At 52.9% G+C, this 27018-nt stretch overlaps 2 protein-coding genes across 3 annotated transcripts in view; one reads left to right on the top strand and one right to left on the bottom strand.

Moving 5' to 3' along the window:
* Positions 1-19321, bottom strand: part of GET1 (guided entry of tail-anchored proteins factor 1) — a 112219-nt gene extending 92898 nt beyond the window's left edge. Inside the window, exon 1 of the mRNA XM_066598954.1 lies at positions 19168-19321. Coding sequence (XP_066455051.1) covers positions 19168-19269 — 102 coding nt within the window. The 5' untranslated portion in view covers positions 19270-19321. The remainder of the gene's footprint in view (positions 1-19167) is intronic.
* A 322-nt stretch (positions 19322-19643) lies between these two features.
* On the top strand, positions 19644-23872 carry HMGN1 (high mobility group nucleosome binding domain 1). Of its 2 annotated transcripts, none has more exons than XM_066598956.1 (5): positions 19644-19838; positions 20902-20967; positions 21613-21669; positions 22148-22276; positions 22817-23872. In XM_066598956.1, the coding sequence occupies exons 1-5, from the start codon at positions 19824-19826 to the stop codon at positions 22856-22858; spliced, it is 309 nt and encodes a 102-aa protein (XP_066455053.1). In that variant the 5' UTR covers positions 19644-19823; the 3' UTR covers positions 22859-23872. The 2 variants fall into 2 exon arrangements, with proteins under 2 accessions (XP_066455053.1, XP_066455052.1); XM_066598955.1 differs by having other exon boundaries at positions 19646-19838; positions 22145-22276.
* The last annotated feature ends 3146 nt before the right edge of the window (positions 23873-27018 follow it).

Genomic DNA, 27018 nt, shown 5'->3' on the forward strand with positions numbered 1-27018 from the left:
AATACCATTCTGTTAGTCGCTGCCCACTGTGCAAGCTTTTCTAGATCTTTTTGAATCCTCTCTCTCTCTTCCCTAGTGTTAGCTATCCCTCCTAGCTTTGTGTCGTCTGCAAATTTGATCAGTTTCCCATCAATTCCCTCCTCCAGATCATTTATAACAATGTTGACCAACCCTGGGCCTAGTGCAGAGCCTTGTGGTCCCCACTTGATACATTCTTCCACTTGGATGTGCAGCCATTTATGACCACTCTGAGTACGATCACTCAGCTAGTTGTGAATCCACCTAACAGTTGCCTTGTTAATCCCAGATTTGGTCATTTTTTTCAATAAGTATGATATGAGATACTTTGTCAGATGCTTTACTAAAGTCAAGATACACTATATCCACCGCATTTCCCTGGTCAACCCAGTCGGTGATTCTGTCATAGGAAATTAGATTGGTCTGGCATGACTTGTTTGTTACAAACCCATGCTGGCTCTGGTTAATTACTCCATTCTCATCCAAGTACTTGCATACATGCTGTTTAATAATTTGTTCAAAGATCTTTCCTGGTATAGAAGTCAGGCTCACAGGCCTGTAGTTTCCTGGATCCACCTTCTTTCCTTTCTTGAAGATAGGGACATTTGCCCTTTTCCAATCTTCTGGGACTTCTCCTGTTCTCCATGAATTTTCAAAGATTATGGCGAGTGGTTCAGCAGTTACCTCCGCTGCTTCCTTTAGTATCCTAGGATGTAATTTATCTGGACCTTGAGAGATTTGGATTCATGTAAGTTAGCTAAGTGTTCCCTCACCATCTCTCTGCTTTAGATAGCCTGCATTCTTTTATTCCCCCAATACCACAGGGAAGATTAGCTGATGTTACATCTACTTTCTCAGAGAAAACAGATACAAAATAGGAATTTAAAAGTTCGACCTTCTCAACATTATTCTTAAGCAATTCACCATTTTCATCTTGTAAGCATCCAATAGCATCTTTGACTTTTCTTTTGCTTTTGACCCCAAAATCTTTTTGTATTGTTCTTGGCCTCTGTTGCAAGTAACAATTCATTATTAGCTTTTCTTATACTTGCCCTACAGTTTCTGCAAACTACCTAACACCTGCTCCCCACACGGGCGACTACCCGACGCCTGCTCCCCACAGGGGCGACTACCCGACGCCTGCTCCCCACAGGGGCGACTACCCGACGCCTGCTCCCCACAGGGGCGACTACCCGACGCCTGCTCCCCACAGGGGCGACTACCCGACGCCTGCTCCCCACACGGGCGACTACCCGACGCCTGCTCCCCACACGGGCGACTACCCGACGCCTGCTCCCCACACGGGCGACTACCCGACGCCTGCTCCCCACACGGGCGACTACCCGACGCCTGCTCCCCACACGGGCGACTACCCGACGCCTGCTCCCCACACGGGCGACTACCCGACGCCTGCTTCCCACACGGGCGACTACCCGACGCCTGCTTCCTACACGGGCCTCCCTGCGGCCGACAGCGGGGTTTAGCATACCTCATCATGGATGAGTTGCGCAAAACATCAAAAACAGAACAAACTTCGCTTGAAAATTGCAGCGCTGGAAAGAGGCTTCTATTAAAACAATGGAAGCGTTTTACCGCAATTAGCGCAGCACTAAAAACGCTGCATTAATTCCGGAAAAAGATCCTGTGCGGGAGGCTTTAGGGTGAACCTACATGGGCAGCCTGTCACTTGCAACGACATTGAGAGATGGAAAAATAGCATACTGTCCCATTTCTGCAGAAGACTCTCCCAATATTCGCCACAGGTGAGCTAAAAAAAAAACTGCATTGCGCTCGTCTGTACATGAAAGTTTCGTACAAGTGCGATGCAATTTTTCAATTTTGTTTTTGAAACAAACGCAGTTTTCATGGGGTGACGGCAGCGCGGAGTGCAGCGCCTCTAACTGGTCTAACAGTGTGATATCGGACGGAGCTTCTCACACCAATTTGGCACTCGCCCGTGTAAAATACGGCCAAAGGAAGGCTAAAAAAGCCTGTGTGCGCCTTCTGAGCCAAAGCCAAGAGGCTCCAACAGAGAGGCACCAGCCGACTCCTCTGGCAAAGCTTATGTGTCCCTGTTCCATCATAAGAAGCGGAGAGACGCAGAGTGGCGGATGGGTCACATGACCCCAACGGTACCCAACAGACCTCACAGATTAGAATGGGCTCCGTTGGCTTTCCATCAATAGCCATGTGTATACATCAGAGGGGGCTGCGCCCGGTATACATGGGCCATGTGTATACATCAAAGGGGGCTGCGCCTGGTATACAGGGGCCATGTGTATACATCAGAGGGGGCTGCGCCCGGTATACAGGGGCCATGTGTATACATCAGAGGGGGCTGCGCCCGGTATACAGGGGCCATGTGTATACATCAGAGGGGGCTGCGCCTGGTATACAGGGGCCATGTGTATACATCAGAGGGGGCTGCGCCTGGTATAAAGGGGCCATGTGTACACATCAGAGGGGGCTGCGCCTGGTATACAGGGGCCATGTGTATACATCAGAGGGGGCTGCACCTGGTATACAGGGGCCATGTGTATACATCAGAGGGGGCTGCGCCCGGTATACAGGGGCCATGTGTATACATAAGAGGGGGCTGCGCCCGGTATACAGGGGCCATGTGTATACATCAGAGGGGGCTGCGCCCTGTATACAGGGGACCATGTTAATCCACTCAAGGGTTCTAAGTGACGTGATAGATGGGCCGCTATTTCTTATATTTACGGACTGGGGTTGTACAGCTGGATTGGCGCATTGCCAATGTGGTTCAAATATATAAAAGAAGGGAGTCTGGTAACTACAGGCCGGTGAGTCTGGCGTACGGATGCTTTTCATCTGTGCTGCGAATGTGCCGGCCGGTGCACATGCGTAGTAATAATAATAATCTTTATTTGTATAGGGCCACCATATCCCGCAGCGCTTACATAGACTGGGGGATATAGAAAGACAAACGTACAAACATTACAGAACCGCGGTTACATAGTAATCAGCTGATGGAAACAATAGGGGTGAGGGTCCTGCTCCAACGAGCTTACATACTACAAGTAATGGGGGGATACAGAAGGTAAAGGGCTGGAGATGTGCCCGGTATGACGGGGTGGAGATGGGCACGGTATGACGGGGTGGAGATGGGCACGGTATGGTGGAGATGTGCACGGTATGGTGGGGGGGAGATGTGCACGGTATGGGGGGGTGGACAGTGAGGGATTCTATACACATAGACAATGGTCACACCTTTAGCTGTGTGACGGCAGGATCAGTATGACTGCAGGAGCGGTTTATGATGGCTACCAGGGATTGCAGTCAGTAGGTCAGGGAGCATGTTATCCGGGTAGTACAGAGGGGTTTGGTTTAGGGTATGCGGTATGCCTCCCTGAAGAGGTGCATTTTTAGAGCACGCCTGAAGTTCTGCGAGTCCTGGATTGCCCAGATAGTAAGGTTGGGACATCGAAAACCGATATATCGAAATATGGCTGATGCTTTGGTGATACTTCTCACCGATATTGTTATGTCCGATATATCGGTGACATCGATAGTTTAAGGCAATATAATATGGATTTCTGTAAAGCAGCGGCCCGTCTTGGGGTCCGGTGACCAGATCTTCTTTCCTTTGTGTTGTACTGGATGTAGTTTTGCTCGCAGCACTAATGACCTTATAAACAAGTTCTAGAAACTTCTGTAAAGTGTCAGGTGACTCGTGGTGACGAATAAGCTTTGCTGCAGGCAGAACGGCTCTCAGAATAGTGGGGTCTTCGGCCCCTCCTCCACGTCTGTTCATGGCGTTAGACGAGGCTCTGAGCGCTGGCATCTCACGCCATGGCTGTGGGCAATGCTGTCTAAATGAAAGATGGAGGGCTGCGCTGAACGCACGAAGGTCGCGGACAGAAAAGGAGACGGACATGTCGTGTGTTCAGCGTCTAACGCGAGCGCAGCGCCCATAGGAGAGAGAGGAGACCCGTTTCTTGGCTCATTAGATAACGATTATTGGGGCCGATGATGAAGCACTTCTCTTCATAGGCCGAATATTAATTCTGTTTCATCTGTAACTTTTTATTCTCATTTGTAACTTAATATATTTTCATGTTATTAATAGTTAATAATAAAGTCGACAGTTTAACGGTTTAATCGTTTATAGTTGAACTATAATTGCTTTTGCTGATTGTTGCTTTATTAACCCCAAACCTGGTTTATTTTATGCAGCATTTAAAAAAGTCAATATATTGAAATATGGATAGATTTCCACCGATATTTTACAATAATCGATAGTTTGTTCAGGGATAGTAGATACTATCAACAATCGATATTTTTGTGTCGATGTCCCAACCTTACCGGGTAGCCTTTGGTAGTGCGTTCCAGGGACCGGTGCTGCTCTGGAGAAGTCTTGGATGCGGGAGTGAGAGGTTCGAATTAAAGGGGCGCTCAATCTGATTTTGTTAGCAGAGCGGAGAGCCCGGGCTGGTTGATGGATTGAGATGAGGGAGGCGATATAGGGCGGCGCTCTGGATGAGGGATACAATATAGGGGGGCACAGTGCTGTGGATGAGGGATACAATGTGGGGCGGTGCGATGCTGTGAATGAGGGAAGAGGTGTATAGCTGGGTGTCGTCAGCATAGAGGTGGTATTGGAGGCCAAATCTCCTGATAGTTTGTCCAATAGGGGCTGTTAAGATAGAGAAAAGGAGGGGGCCAAGGACCAAGCCTTGGTGGACCCCAACAGCAAGGGGAAGAGGAGGGGAGGTAGAGCCAGCAAAGGAGACACTGAAAGAGCGGTCAGATAGGTAGGAGGAGAACCAGGAGAGGGCATAGCGAGGAGGAGTTTGTGGTCAACAGTGTCGAATGCTGCGGAGACACCGATGAGCAGTAGGGAGTAATTATCCCTCGATTTGGCTGTCAGGAGGTCGTTTGACACCTTTATAAGGGCAGTTTCTGTCGAGTGTTGGGGTTGGAAGTCAGACTGTAGGGGGTCTAGGAGAGAGTGCTCTGATAGGTAGCTTACAAGGCGGGAGTAAACCAGGCGTTCTAGTAGTTTGGAGATGAAGGGGAGGTTTGAGATGGGTCGGTAGTTGGCAGCATCAGTCACGTCCAGAGTCGGCTTCTTTAGCAGTAGGGATATGATAGAGTGTTTGAAAGAAGAGGGAAAGATGCCAGAGGTCAGAGAGAGGTTGCATATAGTGGTGAGATGGGAGATGACCACTGGGGAGAGGGATCGGGGGAGGTGTGAGGGGAGGGGGTCGCTAGCGCAGGTGGTGGGACGAGCAGAGAAGAGCAATTTGGAGACTTCTTCCTCTGTCGCTGGTCTGAGTACAGACAGTGAGCAGGAGCTAGATGCAGTGCTGGCAGGACTAGGGTCAGGGCTAGTCTGGGATTGGGAGGTTATTTCTTGACGGATGTCATCAATTTTCTTTTTGAAGTAAGCAGCCAACTCTTCAGCACTGAGATCCGTCACCGGGGGCTGCGGTTTAGGGCTGAGAAGGGAGTGAAAAGTATCAAAGAGCCGTTTAGGGTTGTGGGATAGTGAGGAGACGAGAGGGGTGAAGTAGACTTGTTTGGCGTGGTGGAGGGCGAGGTTGTAGGTTCTGAGCATGAATTTGTAGTGGAGGAAGTCCGCATACGTTTGTGACTTCCTCCACCGCCGTTCAGCAGACGTAATCGTGCTGTCGCTAGGCGATCTTATACATGAGGGTTACAGCCTGGTCTACATGGGGGGGTGGGGTATTAGACCCCCAGGGCGGCTGTATACATGTACCCTTCCCCCCCCCCCCCCCCCCGCCCCCCACGCATTTGTGTCCCAAAAAAACCCTGTATATCAGGAGTTATCGGTGCAGAGGTAGAGTCCAGGGGAGATGTAGATATACAGGGGGCAGGGGGAATGGAGTCCGGTATACACCGGGGGTGGGGGGGAGGGGAGGGCGGTGATGGAGTCACCAGGGGGACAGACCATGTATATATATATCATCTCTGCTCTGCTTCCAACTTCACTAACTCCCCTCTCCCGCTCTCGGACCATAACCTCCTCTCTTTCTCTGTCATGCTCCCTAGCATCTCTCCAGACCCACCTACCTACAGTACCTACAGGAACCTTAAGGCCATTCACACCCAGGACTTTTCTGAATCCCTACAGTCCTCTCTGTCCCCCATCTCTCTCCTCACCTGCCCCAACCTGGCTGCCGCTCACTACAACACCGCTCTCAAACATGCCCTGGATGAAGCGGCGCCCCCCAGGACCCGAGCCATCCGATGTAGACCGCGGCAACCCTGGCTCACGCCTCAAACGCGTTTTATCCAGCGGTGCTCTAGAAGTGCTGAACGGCTGTGGAGAAAGTCGCAGACTTCCTCCACTACAAATTCATGCTCAGAACCTACAACCTCGCCCTCCACCGCGCCAAACAAGTCTACTGCACCTCTCGTCTCCTCACTATCCCACAACCCTAAACGGCTGTTTGACACTTTCCACTGCCTCCTCAGCCCTAAACCACAGCCCCCGGTGACGGATCTCAGTGCTGAAGAGTTGGCTGCTTACTTCAAAAAGAAAATTGATGACATCCGTCAGGAAATAACTTCCCAATCCCAGACCAGCCCTGACCCTAGTCCTGTCAGCACTGCATCCAGCTCCTGCTCACTGTCTGTACTCAGACCAGCGACAGAGGAAGAAGTCTCCAAATTGCTCTTCTCTGCTCGCCCCACCACCTGCGCTAGTGACCCTCTCCCCTCACACCTCCTCCGATCCCTCTCCCCAGTGGTCATCTCCCATCTCACCACTATATGCAACCTCTCTCTGACCTCTGGCATCTTTCCCTCTTCTTTCAAACACGCCATCATATCCCCACTGCTAAAGAAGCCGACCTGTGACGCGACTGATGCTGCCAACTACCGACCCATCTCAAACCTCCCCTTCATCTCCAAACTACTAGAACGGCTGGTTTACTCCTGCCTTGTAAGCTACCTATCAGAGCACTCTCTCCTAGATCCCCTACAGTCTGGCTTTCGACCTCAACACTCGACAGAAACTGCCCTTACAAGGGTATCCAATGACCTACTGACAGCCAAATCGAGGGGCGATTACTCCTTACTGATCCTCCTCGATCTCTCCGCAGCATTTGACACTGTTGACCACAAACTCCTCCTCAGTATGCTTCGCTCCATCGGCCTAAAGGACACTGCCCTCTCCTGGTTCACCTCCTACCTATCTGACTGCTCTTTCAGCGTCTCCTTTGCTGGCTCTACCTCCCCTCCTCTTCCACTTGCTGTTGGGGTCCCCCAGGACTCGGTACTCGGCCCCCTTCTTTTCTCTATCTACACAGCCCCTATTGGACAAACCATCAGGAGATTTGGCCTTCAATACCCCCTCTATGCTGATGACACCCAGCTATACACCTCTATGCTGATGACCCCCAGCTATACACCTCTTCCCGTGACATCTCTGCACCTTTACTCCAAAACATCACCGACTGTCTGTCCGCTGTCTCTAACACTATGTCCTCTCAATAACTAAAACTAAACCTCTCTAAAACTGACTTACTGGTGTTTCCACCCTCCACTAACCGCCCTCATCCTGACATCTCCATCTCAGTGTGTGGCACCATAACTCCCAGCACGCCCGCTGCCTTGGGGTCATATCCGACTCTGATCTCTCCTTTACCCCCTACATCCAATTTCTGGCCTGAACATGTCAGCTGCACCTCAAGAACATCGCAAGAATCCGCTCTTTTCTCACTGTGGACTCGCTAATAACGCTTATTGTCGCCCTCATCCACTCCCGGCTCGATTATTGCAACTCGTTGCTGATCGGCCTCCCCTGCACCAGACTCTACCCTCTCCAATCCATCCTGAAGGCGGCAGCCAGGCTCATCTTCCTGTCCAGCCGCTACTCGGACGCCTCTGCCCTGTGCCAGTCACTGCACTGGCTGCCCGTTAAATACAGAATTCAATTTAAACTCGCCACCTTCATCCACAAAGCCCTCCACAGCGCAGCGCCCCCCTATATTGTATCCCTCATCCACAGCGCAGCGCCCCCTATATTGTATCCCTCATCCACAGCGCAGCGCCCCCTATATTGTATCCCTCATCCACAGCGCAGCGCCCCCTATATTGTATCCCTCATCCACAGCGCAGCGCCCCCTATATTGTATCCCTCATCCACAGCGCAGCGCCCCCTATATTGTATCCCTCATCCACAGCACAGCGCCCCCTATATTGTATCCCTCATCCACAGTGCAGCGCCCCCCTATATCGCCTCCCTCATCCACAGCACAGCGCCCCCTATATTGTATCCCTCATTCACAGTACAGCGCCCCCCTACATTGTATCCCTCATCCACAGCACAGTGCCCCCCTATATCGCCTCCCTCATCCACAGCACAGCGCCCCCTATATTGTATCCCTCATCCACAGCACCGTGCCGCCCTACATTGTATCTCTCATCCACAGCACAGCGCCCCCCTATATTGTATCTCTCATCCACAGCACAGCGTCCCCTATATTGTATCCCTCATCCACAGCACAGCGCCCCCTATATTGTATCCCTCATCCACAGCACAGCGCCCCCTATATTGTATCCCTCATCCACAGCACAGCGCCCCCTATATTGTATCCCTCATCCACAGCACAGCGCCCCCTATATTGTATCCCTCATCCACAGCGCAGCTCCCCCCTATATTGTATCCCTCATCCACAGCACCGCACCACCCTACATTGTATCCCTCATCCACAGCACAGCACCGACCAACATTGTATCCCTCATCCACAGCACAGCGCCCCCCTATATTGTATCACTCATCCACAGCACCGCGCCGCCCTACATTGTATCCCTCATCCACAGCACAGCGTCCCCCTATATTGTTTCCTTCAGCCACAGCACAGCGCCCCCTATATTGTATCCCTCATCCACAGCACAGCGCCCCCCCTATATTGTATCCCTCATCCACAGCACAGCGCCCCCTATATTGTATCCCTCATCCACAGCACAGCGCCCCCTATATTGTATCCCTCATCCACAGCATCGCACCACCATACATTGTATCTCTCATCCACAGCACCGCGCCGCCCTACATTGTATCTCTCATCCACAGCACTGCGCCCCCCTATATTGTATCCCTCATCCACAGCACCGCGCCGCCCTTCATTGTATCCCTCATCCACAGCACCGCCCCCCCTATATTGTATCCCTCATCCACAGCACTGCGCCCCCCTATATTGTATCCCTCATCCACAGCACAGCGCCCCCTACATTGTATCCCTCATCCACAGCACCGCGCCGCCCTACATTGTATCTCTCATCCACAGCACTGCGCCCCCCTATATTGTATCCCTCATCCACAGCACCGCGCCGCCCTTCATTGTATCCCTCATCCACAGCACCGCCCCCCCTATATTGTATCCCTCATCCACAGCACTGCGCCCCCCTATATTGTATCCCTCATCCACAGCACAGCGCCCCCTACATTGTATCCCTCATCCACAGCACCGCGCCGCCCTACATTGTATCCCTCATCCAAAGCCCCGCAACGCCCTACATTGTATCCCTCATCCACAGCACCGCACCACCATACATTGTATCTCTCATCCACAGCACCGCGCCGCCCTACATTGTATTCCTCATCCACAGCACCGCGCCGCCCTACATTGTATCTCTCATCCACAGCACTGCGCCCCCCTATATTGTATCCCTCATCCACAGCACCGCGCCGCCCTTCATTGTATCCCTCATCCACAGCACCGCCCCCCCTATATTGTATCCCTCATCCACAGCACTGCGCCCCCCTATATTGTATCCCTCATCCACAGCACAGCGCCCCCTACATTGTATCCCTCATCCACAGCACCGCGCCGCCCTACATTGTATCTCTCATCCACAGCACTGCGCCCCCCTATATTGTATCCCTCATCCACAGCACCGCGCCGCCCTTCATTGTATCCCTCATCCACAGCACCGCCCCCCCTATATTGTATCCCTCATCCACAGCACTGCGCCCCCCTATATTGTATCCCTCATCCACAGCACAGCGCCCCCTACATTGTATCCCTCATCCACAGCACCGCGCCGCCCTACATTGTATCCCTCATCCAAAGCCCCGCAACGCCCTACATTGTATCCCTCATCCAAAGCCCCGCAACGCCCTACATTGTATCCCTCATCCACAGCACCGCACCACCATACATTGTATCTCTCATCCACAGCGCTGCGCCGCCCTACATTGTATCCCTCATCCACAGCGCCGCACCGCCCTACATTGTATCCCTCATCCACAGCACCGCACCGCCCTACATTGTATCCCTCATCCACAGCACCGCCCTACATTGTATCCCTCATCTACAACACTGCCCTACATTGTATCCCTCATCCACAGCACTGCCCTACATTGTATCCCTCATCCACAGCACCGCGCCGCCCTACATTCTATCCCTCATCCACAGAACTACACCGCCTTACATTGTATCCCTCATCCACAGCGCCGCACCGCCCTACATTGTATCCCTCATCCACAGCACCGCACCGCCCTACATTGTATCCCTCATCCACAGCACCGCCCTACATTGTATCCCTCATCTACAACACTGCCCTACATTGTATCCCTCATCCACAGCACTGCCCTACATTGTATCCCTCATCCACAGCACCGCGCCGCCCTACATTGTATCCTTCATCCACAGAACTACACCGCCCTACATTGTATCCCTCATCTACAACACTGCCCTACATTGTATCCCTCATCCACAGCGCCCCCTATATTGTATCCCTCATCCACAGTGCAGCGCCCCCCTATATTGTATCCCTCATCCACAGCACCGCGCCCCCCTATATTGTATCCCTCATCCACAGCACTGCACCGCCCTACATTGTATCTCTCATCCACAGCACCGCCCTACATTGTATCCCTCATCTACAACACTGCCCTACATTGTATCCCTCATCCACAGCGCCCCCCTATATTGTATCCCTCATCCACAGCACCGCGCCGCCCTACATTGTATCCCTCATCCACAGTACAGCGCCCCCTATATTGTATCACTCATCCACAGCGCAGCGCCCCCCTATATTGTATCTCTCATCCACAGCGCAGCGCCCCCCTATATTGTATCCCTCATCCACAGCGCAGCGCCCCCCTATATCGCCTCCCTCATCAAAAGCGCAGCGCCCCCCTATATCGCCTGCCTCACCCACAGCACTGCGCCCCCCTATATCGCCTCTCTCACCCACAGCACAGCGCCCCCCTATATTGTATCCCTCATCCACAGCACAGCGCCCCCTATATTGTATCCCTCATCCACAGCACAGCGCAGTGCCCCCTATATTGTATCCCTCATCCACAGTGCAGCGCCCCCTGTATTGTATCCCTCATCCACAGCACAGCGCCCCCCTATATTGTATCCCTCATCCACAGCGCAGCGCCCCCCTATATTGTATCCCTCATCCACAGCGCAGCACCCCCCTATATTGTATCCCTCATCCACAGCGCAGCGCCCCCCTATATTGTATCCCTCATCCACAGCGCAGCGCCCCCCTATATCGCCTCCCACAGCACCGCACCACCATACATTGTATTCCTCATCCACAGCACCGCGCCGCCTACATTGTATCGCCCCCCGCACCAGACTCTACCCTCTCCAATCCATCCTGAATGCGGCAGCCAGGCTCATCCTCCTGTCCAGCCGCTACTCGGACGCCTCTGCCCTGTGCCAGTCACTGCACTGGCTGCCCGGCAAATACAGAATTCAATTTAAACTCGCCACCTTCATCCACAAAGCCCTCCACAGTGCAGCGCCCCCCTATATTGTATCCCTCATCCACAGCGCAGCGCCCCCTATATTGTATCCCTCATCCACAGCACAGCGCCCCCTATATTGTATCCCTCATCCACAGCGCAGCGCCCCCCTATATTGTATCCCTCATCCACAGCGCAGCGCCCCCCTATATTGTATCCCTCATCCACAGCGCAGCGCCCCCCTATATTGTATCCCTCATCCACAGCGCAGCGCCCCCCTATATTGTATCCCTCATCCACAGCGCAGCGCCCCCCTATATTGTATCCCTCATCCACAGCGCAGCGCCCCCTATATTGTATCCCTCATCCACAGCACAGCGCCCCCTATATTGTATCCCTCATCGACAGCGCAGCGCCCCCCTATATTGTATCCCTCATCCACAGCGCAGTGCCCCCCTATATTGTATCCCTCATCCACAGCGCAGCGCCCCCCTATATTGTATCCCTCATCCACAGCGCAGAGCCCCCCTATATTGTATCCCTCATCCACAGTGCAGCGCCCCCCTACATTGTATCCCTCATCCACAGCGCAGCGCCCCCTATATTGTATCCCTCATCCACAGTGCAGCGCCCCCCTATATTGTATCCCTCATCCACAGCGCAGCGCCCCCCTATATTGTATCCCTCATCCACAGCACAGCGCCCCCTATATTGTATCCCTCATCCACAGCACCGCGCCGCCCTACATTGTATCCCTCATCCACAGCGCAGCGCCCCCTATATTGTATCCCTCATCCACAGCACCGCGCCCCCTACATTGTATCGGCCCCCCGCACCAGACTCTACCCTCTCCAATCCATCCTGAATGCGGCAGCCAGGCTCATCTTCCTGTCCAGCCGCTACTCGGACGCCTCTGCTCTGTGCCAGTCACTGCCAGGCTGCCCGTTAAATACAGAATTCAATTCAAACTCACTACCTTCATCCACAAAGCCCTCCACAGTGCAGCGCCCCCCTATATTGTATCCCTCATCCACAGCACAGCGCCCCCCCTACATTGTATCCCTCATCCACAGCACAGCGCCCCCCTATATTGTATCCCTCATCCACAGTGCAGCGCCCCCCTATATTGTATCCCTCATCCACAGCGCAGCGCCCCCCTATATTGTATCCCTCATCCACAGCGCAGCGCCCCCCTATATTGTATCCCTCATCCACAGCGCAGCGCCCCCCTATATGGCCTCCCTCATCCACAGTGCAGCGCCCCCCTATATTGTATCCCTCATCCACAGCGCAGCGCCCCCTATATTGTATCCCTCATCCACAGCACAGCGCCCCCCTATATTGTATCCCTCATCCACAGCACAGCACCCCCCTATATTGTATCCCTCATCCACAGCACAGCGTCCCCTATATTGTATCCCTCATCCACAGCGCAGCGCCCCCCTATATTGCCTCCCTCATCCACAGCGCAGCGCCCCCCTATATTGTATCCCTCATCCACAGCGCAGCGCCCCCTACATTGTATCCCTCATCCACAGTGCAGCGCCCCCTATATTGTATCCCTCATCCACAGCGCAGCGCCCCCCTATATTGTATCCCTCATCCACAGCACAGCGCCCCCCTATATTGTATCCCTCATCCACAGCACAGCGCCCCCTATATTGTATCCCTCATCCACAGCACCGCGCCGCCCTACATTGTATCCCTCATCCACAGCGCAGCGCCCCCTATATTGTATCCCTCATCCACAGCACAGCGCCCCCTATATTGTATCCCTCATCCACAGCACAGCGCCCCCCTATATTGTATCCCTCATCCACAGCACAGCGCCCCCCTATATTGTATCCCTCATCCACAGCACAGCGCCCCCCTACATTGTATCCCTCATCCACAGCACAGCGCCCCCCTACATTGTATCCCTCATCCACAGCGCAGCGCCCCCCTATATTATATCCCTCATCCACAGTGCAGCGCCCCCTATATTGTATCCCTCATCCACAGCACAGCGCCCCCCTATATTGTATCCCTCATCCACAGCACAGCGCCCCCCTATATTGTATTCCTCATCCACAGTGCAGCGCCCCCCTATATTGTATCCCTCATCCACAGTGCAGCGCCCCCCTACATTGTATCCCTCATCCACAGCACCGCGCCCCCCTATATTGTATCCCTCATCCACAGTGCAGGGCCCCTCTACATTGTATCCCTCATCCACAGCACAGCGCCCCCCTATATTGTATCCCTCATCCACAGCACAGCGCCCCCCTACATTGTATCCCTCATCCACAGTGCAGCGCCCCCTATATTGTATCCCTCATCCACAGCGCAGCGCCCCCCTATATTGTATCCCTCATCCACAGCACAGCGCCCCCCTATATTGTATCCCTCATCCACAGCACAGCGCCCCCCTATATTGTATCCCTCATCCACAGTGCAGCACCCCCCTATATTGTATCCCTCATCCACAGCGCAGCGCCCCCTATATTGTATCCCTCATCCACAGCACCGCACCCCCCTACATTGTATCCCTCATCCACAGCGCAGCGCCCCCTATATTGTATTCCTCATCCACAGCGCAGTGCCCCCCCCTATATTGTATCCCTCATCCACAGCACAGCGCCCCCCTACATTGTATCCCTCATCCACAGCGCAGCGCCCCCTATATTGTATTCCTCATCCACAGCGCAGTGCCCCCCCTATATTGTATCCCTCATCCACAGCACAGCGCCCCCCTATATTGTATCCCTCATCCACAGCACCGCGCCCCCCTATATTGTATCCCTCATCCACAGCACCGCGCCCCCCTATATTGTATCCCTCATCCCCAGCGCAGCGCCCCCCTATATTGTATCCCTCATCCACAGCACCGCGCCCCCCTATATTGTATCCCTCATCCACAGCACAGCGCCCCCCTATATTGTATCCCTCATCCACAGCACTGCGCCCCCCTATATTGTATCCCTCATCCACAGCACTGCGCCCCCCTATATTGTATCCCTCATCCACAGCACTGCGCCCCCCTATATTGTATCCCTCATCCACAGCACTGCGCCCCCCTATATTGTATCCCTCATCCACAGTGCAGCGCCCCCCTATATTGTATCCCTCATCCACAGTGCAGCGCCCCCTACATTGTATCCCTCATCCACAGCATCGCACCCCCCTATATTGTATCCCTCATCCACAGCACTGCGCCCCCCTATATTGTATCCCTCATCCACAGCGCAGCGCCCCCCTATATTGTATCCCTCATCCACAGCACAGCGCCCCCCTATATTGTATCCCTCATCCACAGCACAGCGCCCCCTATATTGTATCCCTCATCCACAGTGCAGCACCCCCCTATATTGTATCCCTCATCCACAGCGCAGCGCCCCCTATATTGTATCCCTCATCCACAGCACCGCACCCCCCTACATTGTATCCCTCATCCACAGCGCAGCGCCCCCTATATTGTATTCCTCATCCACAGCGCAGTGCCCCCCCTACATTGTATCCCTCATCCACAGCACAGCGCCCCCCTATATTGTATCCCTCATCCACAGCGCAGCGCCCCCCTATATTGTATCCCTCATCCACAGCGCAGCGCCCCCCTATATCGCCTCCCACAGCACTGCGCCCCCCTATATTGTATCCCTCATCCACAGCGCAGCGCCCCCCTATATTGTATCCCTCATCCACAGCACCGCGCCCCCCTATATTGTATCCCTCATCCACAGCGCAGCGCCCCCCTATATTGTATCCCTCATCCACAGCGCAGTGCCCCTCTACATTGTATCCCTCATCCACAGCACTGCGCCCCCCTATATTGTATCCCTCATCCACAGCACTGCGCCCCCGTATATTGTATCCCTCATCCACAGTGCAGCGCCCCCCTATATTGTATCCCTCATCCACAGTGCAGCGCCCCCTACATTGTATCCCTCATCCACAGCATCGCACCCCCCTATATTGTATCCCTCATCCACAGCACTGCGCCCCCCTATATTGTATCCCTCATCCACAGCACAGCGCCCCCCTACATTGTATCCCTCATCCACAGTGCAGCGCCCCCTATATTGTATCCCTCATCCACAGCGCAGCGCCCCCCTATATTGTATCCCTCATCCACAGCACAGCGCCCCCCTATATTGTATCCCTCATCCACAGTGCAGCACCCCCCTATATTGTATCCCTCATCCACAGCGCAGCGCCCCCTATATTGTATCCCTCATCCACAGCACCGCACCCCCCTACATTGTATCCCTCATCCACAGCGCAGCGCCCCCTATATTGTATTCCTCATCCACAGCGCAGTGCCCCCCCTACATTGTATCCCTCATCCACAGCACAGCGCCCCCCTATATTGTATCCCTCATCCACAGCGCAGCGCCCCCCTATATTGTATCCCTCATCCACAGCGCAGCACCCCCCTATATCGCCTCCCACAGCACTGCGCCCCCCTATATTGTATCCCTCATCCACAGCGCAGCGCCCCCCTATATTGTATCCCTCATCCACAGCACTGCGCCCCCCTATATTGTATCCCTCATCCACAGCACAGCGCCCCCCTATATTGTATCCCTCATCCACAGCGCAGCGCCCCCCTATATTGTATCCCTCATCCACAGCACAGCGCCCCTCTACATTGTATCCCTCATCCACAGCACAGCGCCCCCCTATATTGTATCCCTCATCCACAGTGCAGCGCCCCCCTATATTGTATCCCTCATCCACAGTGCAGCGCCCCCCTATATTGTATCCCTCATCCACAGCGCAGCGCCCCCCTATATTGTATCCCTCATCCACAGCGCAGCGCCCCCCTATATTGTATCCCTCATCCACAGCACTGCGCCCCCCTATATTGTATCCCTCATCCACAGCACTGCGCCCCCCTATATTGTATCCCTCATCCACAGCGCAGCGCCCCCCTATATTGTATCCCTCATCCACAGCGCAGTGCCCCCCTATATTGTATCCCTCATCCACAGCGCAGTGCCCCTCTACATTGTATCCCTCATCCACAGCACTGCGCCCCCCTATATTGTATCCCTCATCCACAGCGCAGCGCCCCCCTATATCGCCTCCCACAGCACTGCGCCCCCCTATATTGTATCCCTCATCCACAGCACTGCGCCCCCGTATATTGTATCCCTCATCCACAGTGCAGCGCCCCCCTATATTGTATCCCTCATCCACAGTGCAGCGCCCCCTACATTGTATCCCTCATCCACAGCATCGCACCCCCCTATATTGTATCCCTCATCCACAGCACTGCGCCCCCCTATATTGTATCCCTCATCCACAGCACAGCGCCCCCCTACATTGTATCCCTCATCCACAGTGCAGCGCCCCCTATATTGTATCCCTCATCCACAGCGCAGCGCCCCCCTATATTGTATCCCTCATCCACAGTGCAGCGCCCCCCTATATTGTATCCCTCATCCACAGCACAGCACCCCCCTATATTGTATCCCTCATCCACAGTGCAGCACCCCCCTATATTGTATCCCTCATCCACAGCGCAGCCCCCCCTACATTGTATCCCTCATCCACAGCACAGCGCCCCCCTATATTGTATCCCTCATCCACAGCGCAGCGCCCCCCTATATTGTATCCCTCATCCACAGCGCAGCGCCCCCCTATATCGCCTCCCACAGCACTGCGCCCCCCTATATTGTATCCCTCATCCACAGCGCAGCGCCCCCCTATATTGTATCCCTCATCCACAGCACTGCGCCCCCCTATATTGTATCCCTCATCCACAGCACAGCGCCCCCCTATATTGTATCCCTCATCCACAGCGCAGCGCCCCCCTACATTGTATCCCTCATCCACAGCACAGCGCCCCTCTACATTGTATCCCTCATCCACAGCACAGCGCCCCCCTATATTGTATCCCTCATCCACAGTGCAGCGCCCCCCTATATTGTATCCCTCATCCACAGCGCAGCGCCACCCTACATTGTATCCCTCATCCGCAGCACCGCGCCCCCCTACATTGTATCCCTCATCCACAGCGCAGCACCCCCCTATATTGTATCCCTCATCCACAGCGCAGCGCCCCCCTATATTGTATCCCTCATCCACAGCGCAGCGCCCCCCTATATTGTATCCCTCATCCACAGCGCAGCGCCCCCCTATATTGTATCCCTCATCCACAGCGCAGCGCCCCCCTATATTGTATCCCTCATCCACAGCGCAGCGCCCCCCTATATTGTATCCCTCATCCACAGCGCAGCGCCCCCCTATATTGTATCCCTCATCCACAGCGCAGCGCCCCCCTATATTGTATCCCTCATCCACAGCATCGCACCTCTTCAGGGAGGCATACCGCATGTCAGCGCTGCGGAATATGTTGGCGCTATACAAATAAAGATTATATATAGGGGGGGTGGGGTCCGGCCGGACCTGCAGGAGAGGAAAAGCTGCTGGAACAAAGATTAATAGAAGACACCCCCCCCCCCCCCATCGTGGGGGAAACAGTATATATTATATAGACACACACACATATATATATAATACATACGGGGGGGGGGGGGGGTTATACACGAGGTTGGGGGGGTTAGAGCTTGGTATACACAGAGGAGGGGGGGGGGCGCTGTATACTTCGGGGGCTGTATATATCGGGTGGGGGGAGCCTGTATACCTCAGGGGAGGGGCTATATAAATATATATATATATATATATATATATATGCACTGGCGGGGCTGTATACATCAGGGGAGGGGCTATATATATATATATATATATATATATATATATATATATATATATGCATTGGTGGGGGCGGGGCCGTATACATCAGGGGGAGGGGATATATATGCACTAGTGGGGGGGCCTGTATACTCGGGGGGACATATATGTATATACACACTGGTGGGGGGGGATCCTGGGTATGTATGTGTATATATGCAGTGGTGTGGGGGGGGGGGGACCCTGTGTATGTATATATATATACACACACTGGTGGGGGGGGCTGTATACTCGGGGGGGGGGACGTATATGTATATATGCACTGGTGGGGGGGCCCTATATATATATACACACACTGGTGGGGGGGGGGGCTGTATATATACACACACTGGTGGGGGGGGGGCTGTATACTCGGGGGGGGGGGGGGACGTGTATATATATATATATATATATATATATATATATATACACACACACTGGTGGGGGGGGGCTGTATACTCAGGGGGGGGGACGTATATGTATATACACACTGGTGGGGGGGGACCCTGTATATATACACACACTGGTGGGGGGGGCTGTATACTCGGGGGGGGGGGGACGTATATGTATATATGCACTGGTGGGGGGGGGGATCCTCTGTGTATATATATATGCACTGTTGGGGACGAGCTGTATCTTCTACCCCGGAGGCCCCGTACTCCCCGCACCGGCCGTCTCCTGCTGGTGAGCCGCGGTGTCCCGGCCGGCAGGTGGCGCCCCTCCCTGCTACTTACTATTGCGGAGAGGGCCGGCAGCTGTAATTTAAGGAGGTTGCAGAGGAAGACGGCGCCGAGCACCAGCAGCCAGCCGCCCTCCGCCGCCGCTGCTGCCGCCATGTTACACAATAGCCCCCCTCCCCGCCCACCGGCGGGCACAGCGGCTCCCCCTGCGGGGCGGGCCCTCCGCTCCGCCAATCAGCGCGCCGCCTTCTATTTACCACAGCGATTCAAACAACGTGAAAAAAACAATGGAGGGAAAAGACGCCAAAGCCGATTAGCGGCCGCCGCCGCCCCTCCCCCACACCCCGGGGGGGCAGGGCGGGGGCAATTAGCGCTGACGGACGGCGCGCTCCGCCACACAGCCGCCCGTGTTATGGTTTAAAAGGCGCTCGTTCGGCGCGCTCAGCCAATCAGCGCGGGCGCAGGGGGCGGGGGCAGGAGCAGGCGCCGCCCCCCGCGCCCCCTCGGCCCCCCCGCGGGCAGGTTGAATAGATAAAGAGGCGGAGGGATCCAGCCGGATTGAACTAGTTCTCCGGCATATTAAGCGCCCGCAGCCGCCGCGCGTCCAGCTACTTCTTTGTGAGGCTCCATCTGCAGGAGGCGGGAAGCTCGTCGGCGGCTCCGAGGATCTCGTTGTATCAGTAGCGCGGAAAGCAGCAGCAGCCCTCGCCATGCCCAAGAGAAAGGTAAGCGCGGCTCAAGGACGCGGAGGAGGAGGCGGTGCGGCGGCGGCGGCTCTCCCGCCATGCAGCCCGCGCGCTTGCCGCCAATACCCCGCGGTGTCGCGTGCAGCCCCCCCGCCGGCTCTTATCACCGGGCTCGGCGCTCTGCCTCCCCGCACGGGGGGCTTGTGTTGTACTCGGTGTGTTTGGCCGGTTCTCTACGTCTCCCTGCCGCCGGCTCGGTAATGGCGGCGGGCTCCCGTGTGGGATCTGTGAGGAGACGAGGGGGGAGGGGTGAGGAGTAATGGCGCGCACTGGGAGAAGGGATCAGCTCTCTTCCCGCCCGCCCCGCAGCCCTCGGTGGCGGGTTCTCCTCCGCGCTCTCCTCAGCGCACTGGTCAGTGCGGGCGTTCTAGAACCTTCACCACGCGCCTCAGCCAATCGGAGCGCGGCGGGCGACGAGATGCAGCCAATGGGCGACGCTGTGTGGCTTACGGGCTCATGACGTCACGGCCCATCAGGCTCCCCCGTGTTGTGTCGCTGATGACCCTGTCTGAGGGGAGAAGCCGCTGCCTCCACAGTGACGGCATGTACCACTCGTGCGCACGGGGGGAGGGCGGCCAGCGCCGTGGCTTTGACTCTTGTTTGTTTATAAGGCAGCTTACATTCTTCCAGCGCGCACACCCCCCTCCTCCCATGTACTCTGGTCTATGGATCTCCTGGCCTGTGGCTGCTGCAGCTTAGCGCCATCTGCTGGCTGCCACGTTCTTGGAGGACTGTGAGCAGCTTGCAGTGTGCTGTAGCGTCAGTCAGGCGTACTGAGTCAATGGCGGCTCTGCCTCCCCTCGGCCTCTGGGTTTTAACGAGCAGCTCCTGGATTCTTGCATGTGTTAATGTTTAGTCGGTTTGATCGCCTCTTCATCGGATGAGCGCTGCTCTCAAGCAGTTTTGCTCGTCATTGGAGATGTTTAATAAAGTTTTGTGACTTGGGTTGCAGAGACCGTCTCTGCTGCCCCCCAACCGGCGGGCACAGTGGGACGGGAGCGCTTGGTGGTACAATAACTAATTGCAGCTTCATGTGATTTAGGTCAATGCCGCTGATGCTGGAGATGCCAAGGATGAGCCCAAGAGAAGGTCGGCACGGTTGTCAGCTGTAAGTATGAGGTTCGGAGGAGCGCCGGTCACATGGCGGCTCACGCACCGTAGGTAAACAAGACCAGGAATGGCGGCCGTCGCATCTCCTTCTGAAGAGGCTTTGGCTGATGTCCCCATCGTTAAGCCGGACGGTGACCTGCAGACATGCTCTCCTCCAATAGGTGGCGCTGTAGAGACCTTCCATCCTCACACTTGCACAATGTAATCATTCTGACAGTTGTAGGGCTTGGGGCGATCTCTCCGGCCGGAGCTAACGAGGATGGCTGTAAGTGCTTCTCTGACCACCTGATGCACACCGCTCATTAGTCTTACGACCCCAGACCTGCCCGCAGGAACAGCTGTGCATCAGGTAGTCGGAGGAGCAGTGCTGCCATCGTTGGCTTAACCCTCATGTAGACGGGATACAGATGGGACAAGGCTTCAGACCGGCATTTAAGGCTTCTTGTCCTTGGATGTATAAGCTGGGGCAGTGACGCCATTAGTCTACATCGGTGCCTCGCTGGTACCGGGACCCTCTGCCTTCTGCCCACTAGTGGGAGGAGTTCCTTGTGAGGCCTCTGAGGCCCCATGTGACCCCCGGGGCTTCATTAGTCGCAGTCATATTGCAGTGCTGCTTATTTACTATAACTTTCTGCCTTTACAGAAACCGGCTCCACCAAAAGCTGAACCAAAGCCAAAAAAGGAAAAAGCAGCAGTAAAGGTGAGTGAGCTGGATGGGCTGCCCGAACCGGTCATTCGCCGATGGGGGTTGTGATGCTAACCGGCGGTGGGTGTTGTACCTCCTAGCCGGCCGTCACTGCGGTTTTATACTTTGTTTCTCTTCAGTGTGGGATGCATCCGTGTAAGCTGTTAGAGCTGATGTAGCATGGACCCCAGGCCTGGACAAAGATGGCTGCACCAGCTTCTCTGACACACTACATGCTAATCTGATTGGCCTCTGTCACATGGTCAGTGCTGGCCAATCAGCAGCATGTAGTGTCTTATACTAATGATGCCCAATGTGCATCAGGTAATCAGAGAAGGGGTTCAGCGGAGGGCCGCTTTAAGTGATCCCCTGTAGGAACTGCCAGACAAAGGTTACTGGGGGGGTTTGAGGGTGAGAAGCATTTGCAGAATTTGTGGGGTTTAAGTTTGTAAATGCAGAAATCCTTTTCTTACACTTCATCTACTTCTAGGAGAAGTCTGAGGACAAAAAGGTTCCAGCAAAGGGAAAGAAAGGAGCTAAAGGTAAACAGACTGAAGAAGCTAACAAAGAAGAAGCTAAGGAAGATCTGCCATCTGAAAACGGAGAGACAAAAAGTGACGAGGTGGGTAACGCTGCAGGCCGTGCGAACGCCTCGTAAACTGTATGGGGGACACATGCTAAAGAAACTTCATTGCATCCAGTTAGACTATAGTGACTAAAGCCAAGGCCTGGCCGGTTACTGGAGGCAACAAGACTGCCTCGCTCACCTCCAGCTCTGCTGTAAGGCGGTGTGGTGTCCTAATGTCATCTGCCATAATATATATATAATCTGCTTTCCATTGGAGGTAATGGGCCGAACTGGATGGACGTGTCTTCCGCCTTGCACACTTGCGATGTTACTCATAAATGACAACTTTTTTGGCTAATAAAGGTGTGCTAATCCTTGTTTCCTAGCACGGTCACACAAGCACTAACTGTGTAATACTAATTGTTGGGCTGCACTGCCTGGTTTAGCCCAGCAGTTGTCAGGAGAATGCTAGTGCTCCTGTAGCGGCAGCCTAGTCTTGGGACTGCGCACAGATGCTGTCCCTACTTTGTGGTGGTCCTTCTGCCGCCCCATGTCTTCATCCTGCATCCTAACGCGACTTGTCTTGTTTTTCAGGCCCCAGCATCTGATGGAGATAAGGAATCCAAATCTGAATAACCTGCATCTGTCGAGTCTTTTATCAGTGGTTCCTGTACCTCCCTTGTACAATTCAGAGGAATATTTTTATCAGCTATTTTGTAAATGCAAGTTTTTTAGTAGTTTAATTCTAGAAAACACATTTTTAAAATAGGAGGGAATCCCACCACGTCTGTTCTTTTTGTTTTTTTAATTGTATTAAGTATTTGATCTCTGCCCCTTATTACAGCTGTCTACAAATTGTACCTGAGCGATGCGTCTGAGCGGGGAAGCAGCGGGACGCCGTCTCCTTTAGTCTTCTGACCAGCCGGTTAAATGCGTCCGACCTTTTTCCTTTGTGACGCGATGCCTTCTGCTATTTGCTAGCGGATTCCCTGCCCCGTTGTGGGGACGGCAGCGCCCAGTGTTCCTCCACTGGCCCACATGGATGACACTTGTCTTAACACGTTAACTGTTCTCTGTACCCATGCTGTCTTGCGTACAATTTTTACAACCTAATAAAAGAATCCCCCGGTGTTGGATTTCCCTCTAAAAATTGTGTATTATCTGTGATGTTCCCATATTTTTCCTATTTTTGGGTAGTGGTATTTTATTTTCATTTCAGTAACTCTGTAAAGTGCTGTGAATCTTTTTGAACCTTCGAGTGTGTAGTGAGTGTGACGTGAAGTACTGGGAAGTTATGACAAATTAATAAAGCGGTTCAGTTGTCGACCACTTCACTCCCCGGGCGGCTGCATCATCGGTTTTCTTTCTCCAGACTTTCGCCATCTCCCTTTGCAGAGGATGGGTTTTAAGCTAATGCGCTGACGATACTGGTACGAGGGGTGCTGTTATTTTTTACAAAAAAACAACTTGTATTTTGAACTTCGAGTTGAAGAAAAAGCCGCTAGTTTTTTGGATTCTGATTTTTCATTTTTCATTCATGTTTTTATTCCTAGATTTCCATTCTACTAGAGTTTAAGGTTAATGTACAGATTGTTCATAGTGTCTGTGTACTGATCACCAAACCAATAAAACCTGGTTGAAAAAAAATCAGCTACTTTGTTGGAATTCTGATTTGCTGCAGCTTAGTATGCCAAGATCCGAGATGCATCGGGAGTATCTGGGGGAGAGCTGAGAAGTATTTGCCCTTATCTACTTGGACCCTTGAAGCGTCTGCACCAGAGTCCGCAGGGGTATGTTCACACAGATTGTCTGCAGTGGGAAAAAATCTCCAACTTGTGCAGAATTTGGCGTCTGTCCACATCAAAATCAGCACAATGTTGCATATTTAATGCACATCTGACATGTATGGACAGACCCTTAAAGAGAAGTGTCTTCAGCTTTACTCCAAGCACCAGCTTGGTATAAAAGTACAGAACATTACACATTTCTTGCACTGATCTGCAGAACTATACTCCAGAGCTGCATTCACAGTTCTGCAGGCTTTACAATCTGCATTCTCTTTACTGAGTTTGACCTGGTGCTTTGTATCCTAAGCAGTGTAGACCGGGCTCTCTACATGTAGCTTCATGTAGGAAATGTATTATGGGAGATTAGCTGGTCATCTGACTAACGGGGTACACATACTGGTCACCTCCCCAACAGCACTAGAAGCTATGGGGATGTGATTACAGCTCTTCCAGAGCAGATCCTGCGAAGCATGAAGACCTGATGCTTCTGTGCGGCTGGAGAGTAGAATCGCCGGACTCCGCACTGGATGGTGGTGCTGTTGGGAGGAGGTTCCCTTTAAGCTATCAAACAGCGTCTTTACTGCAAAATTCAGTCGAGAGAAGTGTGCGGCCGGCCGTGGATCAGCCCGGCGTGTAATGGCAGCCTTTAGCTGGGTCTCCATGTAGCATCACATCTGTTTCGTTGCACTTCTGCAACACCTCTTAATTGCATGTTTCCAGCTGCGGCTTCTGCAGGCCCTTCATGGTTTGTCTGCGTCACTTATGCAGGCTGCAATTATGAACCTCAAGTGCTAGACGTGACGTGGAGAGCCCCAGCCTTACCGATACTCCATCTAAAGTCCATTATCTGACATTACAATGGTGGAGCGCTCTGGCTGCCCTGCATGGTCGGACACCAACGTCTTTAGATGGGGGTTCAATTGAAGGTTTCTTCAGCTAAACGGAAAATCTCAAGTCTTTGGCTGTCCGGGTCCTGAGATCTCGACTGGTCGCCAACACGAGGGGCCTGAGCTCTGCCACGCAGTGGAGGATAGACCTGGAACGCAATTGGCCTCTGCACTCCGATCTCCGCCAGTCCCACCTTTTGATGTCTGCCGTTGCCTAGAAGTTTAGTTTAAGGCGCTCTGATTTGGTGGGCAGCGCTGACATTGATGGCTTTCATCACATCCAGGATGGGGAGCATCAGCTCATCCTTAAGGGTTGGAAGGACTCTGAGCTTCTGGTTGCCGTTTCCTTGGGTAGTTGCTGTGCATTTGGTTGACTATCACATCTGATCTCTAATAAGTCAGGGTTCTTACACACTTGTGTTTTAGTAACGCGATTGTCAATGGGGACATCCCTCCCGCTCCAGCCCCGCCATACCGTGCTCAGCTCCAGCCCCGCCATACCGTGCCCAGCTCCAGCCCCCCCCCATACCGTGCCCAGCTCCAGCCCCCCCCATACCGTGCCCAGCTCCAGCCCCGCCACACCGTGCCCAGCTCCAGCCCCGCCATACCGTGCCCAGCTCCAGCAGCTGATTACTTCATGTAACCGTTGTGTTATTTCCCCTGTATTGTAAGCGCTGCAGAATATGTTGGCGCTGTATAAAGATTATTAACATTACAAAGTCCCATTAATCAAACAAGTGTGGGAGCCCTAAAGCTCCGTTAATCTAAGGGGCCACAATTGTGTTCCAATTGAATGTGTTGGGAGTCGGTGGGCGTCCCGCCAGACCTGTGCGTATCCGTATCGCGTCCGAAGACCGTTTCGGGGTGAATTTTCCCTTCTGAAATTAACACATGAAAATACGCTTGACGTGAAGTTCGGGTGTCACTAATAAAAGTAATAAGTAAAAAAAACCTTTTACAATATTTATAATAAACTAGCTTAGCCGTCGCGCGTTGCTGCGAAGACAGACAGACATACATTCATTCGTTTTTATATATCTAGATAACAACCAATCACAGCACAGCTTTCATGTTACCTCAGTATAATATATAACAACGAATCACAGCGCAGCTTTCATGTTACCTCAGTATAATATATAACAACCAATCACAGCGCAGCTTTCATGTTACCTCAGTGGTATAATATATAACAACCAATCACAGCGCAGCTTTCATGTTACCTCAGTATAATATATAAAAGCCAATCACAGCGCAGCTTTCATGTTACCTCAGTATAATATATAACAACCAATCACAGCGCAGCTTTCATGTTACCTCAGTATAATATATAACAACCAATCACAGCACAGCTTTCATGTTACCTCAGTATAATATATAACAACCAATCACAGCACAGCTTTCATGTTACCTCAGTATAATATATAACAACCAATCACAGCGCAACTTTCATGTTACCTCAGTATAATATATAACAACCAATCACAGCACAGCTTTCATGTTACCTCAGTATAATATATAACAACCAATCACAGCACAGCTTTCATGTTACCTCAGCGGTATAATATATAACAACCAATCACAGCGCAGCTTTCATGTTACCTCAGTATAATATATAACAACCAATCACAGCGCAGCTTTCATGTTACCTCAGCAGTATAATATATAACAACCAATCACAGCGCAGCTTTCATGTTACCTCAGCAGTATAATACATAACAACCAATCACAGCGCAGCTTTCATGTTACCTCAGCAGTATAATATATAACAACCAATCACAGCGCAGCTTTCATGTTACCTCAGTATAATATATAACAACCAATCACAGCGCAGCTTTCATGTTACCTCAGTATAATATATAACAACCAATCACAGCACAGCTTTCATGTTACCTCAGTATAATATATAACAACCAATCACAGCACAGCTTACATGTTACCTCAGCAGTATAATATATAACAACCAATCACAGCACAGCTTTCATGTTACCTCAGTATAATATATAACAACCAATCACAGCACAGCTTACATGTTACCTCAGCAGTATAATATATAACAACCAATCACAGCGCAGCTTTCATTTTACCTCAGTATAATATATAACAACCAATCACAGCGCAGCTT

Source organism: Eleutherodactylus coqui, chromosome 4, assembly GCF_035609145.1.
Source record: "Eleutherodactylus coqui strain aEleCoq1 chromosome 4, aEleCoq1.hap1, whole genome shotgun sequence".
NCBI lineage: Eukaryota > Metazoa > Chordata > Amphibia > Anura > Eleutherodactylidae > Eleutherodactylus > Eleutherodactylus coqui.